The sequence below is a fragment of the Calonectris borealis genome, chromosome 20 (genome assembly GCF_964195595.1).
Source record: "Calonectris borealis chromosome 20, bCalBor7.hap1.2, whole genome shotgun sequence".
NCBI classification, from domain to species: domain Eukaryota; kingdom Metazoa; phylum Chordata; class Aves; order Procellariiformes; family Procellariidae; genus Calonectris; species Calonectris borealis.
Window position 1 is genome coordinate 14,424,349 of NC_134331.1, and position 7,197 is coordinate 14,431,545.

A 7,197-nucleotide genomic window follows, 5' to 3' on the forward strand; every position below is an offset into this window, starting at 1 on the left:
GCACCAAAAGGTTACTCATCAGTGATCTACATTAGAGATGGGCCACTATCTTGATCTGAGAGACGTGAGAAACCAGGGAAATCAGAGCTTTGTTCTTTGCTGACATCAGGTTAATATCACTGTTACAAGCTACTGCAAAGTTAGGTTCCTCCAGGACCTCTTCAACCTAATCTGAGTAATGCTCTGTGCCATGGTGTTTAATACAAGGGACACCAGCAGTATTATCTGCACTAGAGGAACCTGCCTACATTGCTAGCTCTGGTAGGGCTGTACAGTGTTAGCAGTGGGGAGCGCATACTGCTAGAACTCCTTAGGTACAGTCCCAGCAGGCATTGAATTCAGGACCTTCAAGCAATGCTGAAGAAACTTGACCTAAAGATTTTAGTTCTGTAGCATTACAGATCCGAGCAACTACAACTTTACCAAATGCATTGTTCACTTCCTGTGGCATTCATCCTGCTCTATCAGATAACTGGAAGAAAATAAAATACTTTCTGGAGCATAAACAGAACAGAGTTTAGGGAGTTATTTGAGAAAGAGAAACATACGGAGCATTTTTTGAGAGGGTCCCTTGGTGGTACTGGGTAGCCACGTCTTCAGAGTAGATACTGAGATCTTTGAAAGGATTCACAGAAACCAAAATTTGCCCAATGTAAGTCTAGGACAAAAATAAGAAAGGGAAAAAAAAATTTGATGGCTTCTTAGAATTTTCTGAATGGGGAATGCAACTGAACACATATATTAATATGAAGATTAAAATGACCTTCAAAGAAATACTGCCTATTCTGACTATACTGCCACCTTATTCAGGGCACAGCACAATTTTTCAATGGTCATTTTCAAAGCTCTGTCATTAATATTTTGGGATAAGTGGGCACTCACTAGTCCGTGGTCATCTTCACTGGTCACTCTATTCTCCAAGCTTCACATGAAATTACAGGCACAGGTTTGAACATGAAGAAGAGAACAATTAGCCATCCAGAACTAGCTCTGGACTGCAACACTGTGAAATGTTTGCAGAAACTATGAATTTTCTTCTCGAGATCCACAATTTTTACCCAGAACTGCTTTGCTAAGACAGGAGAGTTCCATTAGGAGCAGCTGAGGCTAAAACTGAACCCAAGTATACTCATGAGTTGGCAACAAATACCAAAATTAAAGAGAAACGCTGGGACTTTCAGATTTTACCACAAATATTTCATGCTACCTGTTTTCTGAGCAAAAGCAGTGTGAGTATCCTTCTTATCACTCTTCCCAGTAATGAGTGAGCTCTCGGGCTACTTGGTGCAATATTAAAGCTTGATGGTAGGATAGAAATTCTTTTCTCTTAAAGCTCATTGTTCAGAATAAATAAGCACCAGGAAAAAAAAAAAAAACAACCGAACACCACTACCCATACATAAATAAGATTGCGATGGAACCTCTTCTTCAGACACAGCAGAACTGAGCTCTCACTGACTTTCCTACAAACACAGGAAAGGACTTGTCAGCCATAAGCTTCACTTGCATGTATTAATATTAACCTTTCTGCCCTCCCAAGGATTTTGTAGGAGGCTGGGATCTGAAACTATTCACTGCCCTCACGTGGTTCCAACACGTCCAGGATTAACACTCAGAGAATAGAGCAGACAAAGCTCAGAACATCCAGCCTGTCCATCTCCATATGATCACACTTCCTTGCACACAGCCTTTACAGTTGTTTATCTCAACAGGATGGCAAGGGTAGAGGGTGCAGAACATGTGTGAGAAGCAGTGTTAGGTGCTTCTTTTTCAACAACAGCAGTGAACCCGTGATTTAAAAGCTGTTAAAGATGTAGGGCCTGAGTTTGCCATAGCTGAAGGCAATGGGAGTTGCTAAAGCCACAGATGCCAGTGTCAGTAGGCAAACAACATAGAAATGTGCCTCTCATCCTGCAAGTCTTCCTGACTTACCACCCACTTCATGCAACAAGAATGGTATGTCAAATTCCCAGTTTTGTCCCTCTGCAACACCATGAAAGTCACATCAGCCTCTAAACCTCATTTCCCCCACCCGTAAAGTATATTTGGTTTTTTTAGAATGCATTTCAGGACTAGGAACCATTTAACAGGAGAGGTAGAGTTCCCTGGACGCATCTGTAAGAAGGTCTGCTAACTAGGATGGGCTGCTCTCTCTGGTGTGTGACTGCAGAGATTCAATGTGCACTCTCTGTGCAGCAAAGCTTGGGAACACACTATACAAAACAGTCAGGAGTTCCCTCTGCAGCTGTGCTCCTCCCCATGTGATTCAGTGTAGGTCCATAACTTGAATAGTGCAATTCAGTCTTTTACTTAGCTTTACTGCAGACCATCAGTGATATGCATCAAATTAATTCTATTTTCTCACATGGTAGCCAAGGATCTATAATGTGCTTTCTGTTGTTAAGCCAACAGTAACTTTGAAGGATAACAAGCAAGCCCCCCATGACCTTGAATTAGCTGCAGAATACCACTGACAACACATACTCCAGTCTGGTTAGATCTTCAATCTTCTCAACTTCTACACAGTGGTCTTCACACACGTACATCTGAAATGCATAGATACATTACTGAAAATCAGGAGAAGTTCAGCTTCATTCCAACACTGGAGACAACATCTGTACCTCTTTCTGCATGAATTCCATCTCTAGCATATTGTCAGTGATGTCTTCTGCCTCCCACTGGTCCTTGCAGACCTTCATCACATGGCTGTTGGCCAGATGTGAGTCCTTGTAGATGGCCCATTTGCTTAGATTCTCAATGGTTAGTCGTGGCAGCAGCAATTCAGAGTTCAGCCATACTGCAGGATCACATCCCTGAGCCTGCCGCTGAGACCAGTGAACACAAGGTGTGTCTGTGGACCCTGCAGTCTGGAGGACACCTGAACCCTCTTTGACATCTATCTCACTGGAATAATCTAATGTACGTATTGGATCCTCTTCTTGATGTGGAAGGAAGCCCTGTTCACTGTTTCTCTGAGGGCTTTGATCCATCAAAGATCTGGGAAGGTCACATTTGAATCTGCAACCCTGTTGCACAGGCATCACATATTTTCTGTCTGATAGAGATCTCAGTTTCTGTAGGGAATAACCATTCCCAGAGCCCCTGGATAAGGAGCTCTTTTTCTTAACCATGCTGTGGACTCTGGGGAATACTATGGCAAACTTGGCATCAGTAGCATTGTTGTTCTCCTCATCCAAGCGAAGTAAGTATGGAAAGGAACTGGTTCCATGAAGAGGGGAATCACCAGAAGGCAAATCAATGTGTCCCACTTCCTCTGCCATTTTAAGACCACCTTTCCCCTCTACTAATGGAGGAGAAGATTCTTTGTCACTCAACTCAGCCCTCCCCAGCTGTCCGGCTGCACCAGGGAAGGCTTTGCCAGACTGACCAACCCACCCAGCAGTGCTTACAATCTGGATTGCCACTCTCTTTCTGAATCCAAAAGGTTTGCTGCTCCTCTTTCTCTTCCCAAATTTCTTCAAGAGCCATTTTGAAATACCAATTGCACGTGCCATGCCCAGAAGACGAGCTTTCAGGCTTGCTTTCTTGGCAGGTTTTTGACCAAGCCAGCTGGTGACTTTTCTAAAAGCAGAATAGGTGTGCGAATACTTGGATCCTTTCCCATCACGCACATTTTCTTTTTCAGAAGGTGCCTCTGCAACCACTTCTTCTGCTTTCTCTTTTTTTGCCTCTAAAGTCTGGCCTGAACTCAGTTTAACTTTTCCAATAACTTCTCCAACTTTCTTCTTCTTGCCAAGGAGCTGCTTATCAGATGATTTTTTTTGTAATAGTGCAGCAGCTTGAAATATTTGAAAGATTTAATCTTTTCTCTCCAAAACTTTGAGCTATGTTGGGTTCTTTCTGTGTACTGAAGGTTTCTAAAGTCGTGGGTTTTGAACAGATGCTTTCAACATTTTTCAGGTCAGAGTTGGTTTCCAAAACTATCTGGTCAGGATTTGGTTTACAGCTTGTTAATAGTTTGGTCTCAGCATTTTTATGTTTGTTTTTCAGATTGAGAAAGATCTGGGATTGAGAAGAGCATTTCTTTGTAAGCATCATTGCTGCTAACTCCTGCTTGCTGCAGTCTGATGAACTGTCCCTCTGTATATGTTCTACCACTTTACCTTGTTCTGCAATCTCACACTTCCCATATTTCTCTTTCAATGTCATCTGCTGCTTGGAGAGCAAAAGGCTATCTTCCAGTGTGCTGCCTTCATCATTCACCTTCTCTTCCTGTTCAGTTCCTTGAAGTACTTTGCTAAGGCAAACGTGGAGATTTGCTTTCACAGCACTAGGCAGTGGTTGTTTTGTTGCATTTTCTTTTCCTTTGTCAATGCTCTCTTCAGTGCTGTTCTCCTCACTGCCGTCAGAATTATCATGTGCATCTTTTGACATATCTTGAACTTTGTAATTTTCTAATATATTTTCCTTGCCTACTTCATTATTGCCATTTTCTCTGTTCTTAAGACTTTTAAGTTGGAATCCTGAAATTCTTACATCATCATCTTCCTCACTGCTCTCAGCTAGAATAGATTTTGGTTGTCTTGGCATGTCATCTTGCTTCTTCATTTTCTCCTCTGCCTCCAATCCTGCAAAGTCAGTGCCCTCATCCTCAGATTCATTCCTTCCATCTGTGGTCACCTGCTCCCTTTCAGTTTCATTAGATGCTTCATTGCTTTCATCAAGCAGTTCCTTGTAGCCTTTTCCTTCAGCCACAGGAGGATCTTCAAGCGTGGCTTCTTTCTCACTGATGCCATCTTCCTCTGAAGAACTACTCTTCTCTTCACTGCTTGCAGTGCTGTCCACTACAGTCTCTTTTGTACCTTTTTTATGGGTCCAATGGCCTTCATTGCTGGAGTTAGAGCAGCAGTTATCTGAGGTTTCCAGGATATTTTCTTCTGCACTTTCAGTGACAATAATCTTGGTATGTTTTCTAACTTGCTTTTTCCCAGTTCTCTCACCTTTTCCCTGTGCCATGCTGCCTTGGGATAGAGAACCTGACTTCTGCTCAGAAGCTTCCTTAAAGCCGTGATTCTCGTTGTGCTTTTCCCTGGCATTGTGTGCCTTCTGCGGCAAGTCACGTTTCTGAAGAGGGCCTTCAACACTTTGCACTGCAATTGACTTTACAGACTCTGACTCGGTGACTTTTTCACTAACAGCAGGACGCTTTTCACACTTCTTCTTAAAACTGTGTTTCTCACTGTTTATGGTGGCCTTTTCCTCCTTATCGCTGCTGTCCTCACTTTCTCGCCCTGATGTCATTTCCTGTTGCTTGCAGGCGTTTCCTTTTTTCCCCTCCAACTTGGACACTAATTGTTCTCCTTGTTTTCTCCCCAAACCAGATTCTCTTTCGTCATTTCTCTTGTAGGCTCTTTCCCCATGGAATAACTTTTTGTGGCCATTTTCTTTGCTTCCCTGAAGCCTTACCAGCCTCTGGCTTTTTAAGGGGTCCTCTTCACGGGTGTCATCTTGTTCAGGCAATGACTCTTTGTCCTTCAGCTGGCCTTTACTCTTACCTTCCCACTGTCTCCCACAGTGGATCTTAGAATCTCCTGGGGAGCTTTCTTTTTTCTCACAATTCAGCACTTTTTCTTTTCCAACCTTTTTGTGCCGAGTCTTGGATTGGGAAGGAGGCATTTCTTCAGTGTTCAGGAGTATGTGATGGCTTATCTCAATTCACCTATGAATGGAAACATTGTGCATTTTGCTGTGAAATAAGCTACAAAGAGAGGCCAGATCCTCCTAAGCAGTAATTTACCTCATTTCTATAGAACCGACCAAATGTTTGCAGAACCATACCTGTGCAGCTGAGGAGTGCCAAACTGACTGTCCTGTTCCAGGTTAATGTCTGTTTATTTTGTCACTAATCACTCTTATTTTCTTCTTTTATTAGGACTCTTGCCAGAGGCCAGTCATATACAGGCAACTGAACGAATGTCCATGATTTTCCACAGCTGGCAAAGGTTTGGCCACACTGTAGTTTAAGAAAAAATGATTATTTTATTTCAGTTTTTGCTTCTCCAATAACCTTCTTTGTGCTGAAGAAGAGAGGAACACATCTAATGATCTACATCAAATGAATGAACAGTAAATAGTTAACTCAGTTTCCTAGGTATCCAGAATCACAGTTGGACCTATATGAACAACACTGGCTTGCAGGTTGAAAATACACAATACTGAATAGATGCTGTATCGCCGAGTAGAACTGAAAAGACCACAACCGATTGTTAACCAAAAAAAAAAAAAATTAACTCAAACTGTACAAGCTGAATTGATACTGCAGTACTAGAATTTGTACAAGCTGAGCTGATACATAATTAGTAGAAAAGATGCAAAAATATAAGCTCCATGTTTTGTGTGTATTTATTATTCTTCCCCCTTTTATTTGAGCACGTCTCTTAACAAGCAAATAAGTACTTGGTAAATTTAAATAGATATCGTAATTACAGTTAAATACTATCTGATTTTTCAGGGGATAACCTTTTAAATTTTCTCCAGTCCAAGAGAAGGACATTAAAGAACAGATCATACTCAAGATTTGACCTGTCACGAAAAGAGTTTAGCCCAAACAACAAAATTTATGAGGAAACCAGCTCTCATAGCAAATAATGTCTGTCCCTGAACAGCTCTCCTGAAATCTTACTGAAGAGAAGGCTAAATAAATAAGGGAATTAATGAGGAATGGGAAAAAGAGAGAAGAAATAAAGTGGTAGAAAAAAGAAATATAATAATGAGCGGACAACAACAATAACAATCCAATCATGTAAACTGATAATCTCTGCAGGAAAAGGCAGTTGAAACTAGGTTAACTTTGTAGCTTAAGTCTACATTTCCGAATTGCTTCTGAAGACATAAAATACTGACAGAAGACTGCTTTTTTTATTTTTTTAGGATAGCGTATGTTAGTTGCCCACAGCAAAAGGATTTTCAAATCATTATAACCTATTATACATCAGGATTTTTGTTGATACATAACTGTACTGCAGAAACACACTGCATAAATCCTGGCAAGCATTTGTATGCCAAAGAAAATTCCTAATACAGAGCCAGTGCATGTTTGTGGAATTGCCTGACTCCATCTTTTCTTTTAGCATGATGGGGCTGGTTTTGAAGGGTGTGTTCCATGAAAAAGCATTCAATGCCTTCCAGGATGTGGCTAAACTGAACAAGAAGTCAAAAGCAAATACTACTCCACTA

The 7,197-nt window shown here is 41.4% G+C and overlaps 1 protein-coding gene across 1 annotated transcript; it reads right to left on the bottom strand.

Annotated features, from left to right (window-relative positions):
• Nucleotides 1-3,693: 3,693 nt before the first annotated feature.
• On the bottom strand, nt 3,694-6,393 carry LOC142091115 (uncharacterized). The gene is made up of 2 exons (XM_075170003.1): nt 5,800-6,393; nt 3,694-5,680 (listed from the first exon to the last, which is right to left on the bottom strand). The coding sequence occupies exon 2, from the start codon at nt 5,635-5,637 to the stop codon at nt 3,769-3,771; it is 1,869 nt and encodes a 622-aa protein (XP_075026104.1). The 5' UTR covers nt 5,638-5,680; nt 5,800-6,393; the 3' UTR covers nt 3,694-3,768.
• Nucleotides 6,394-7,197: the final 804 nt, after the last annotated feature.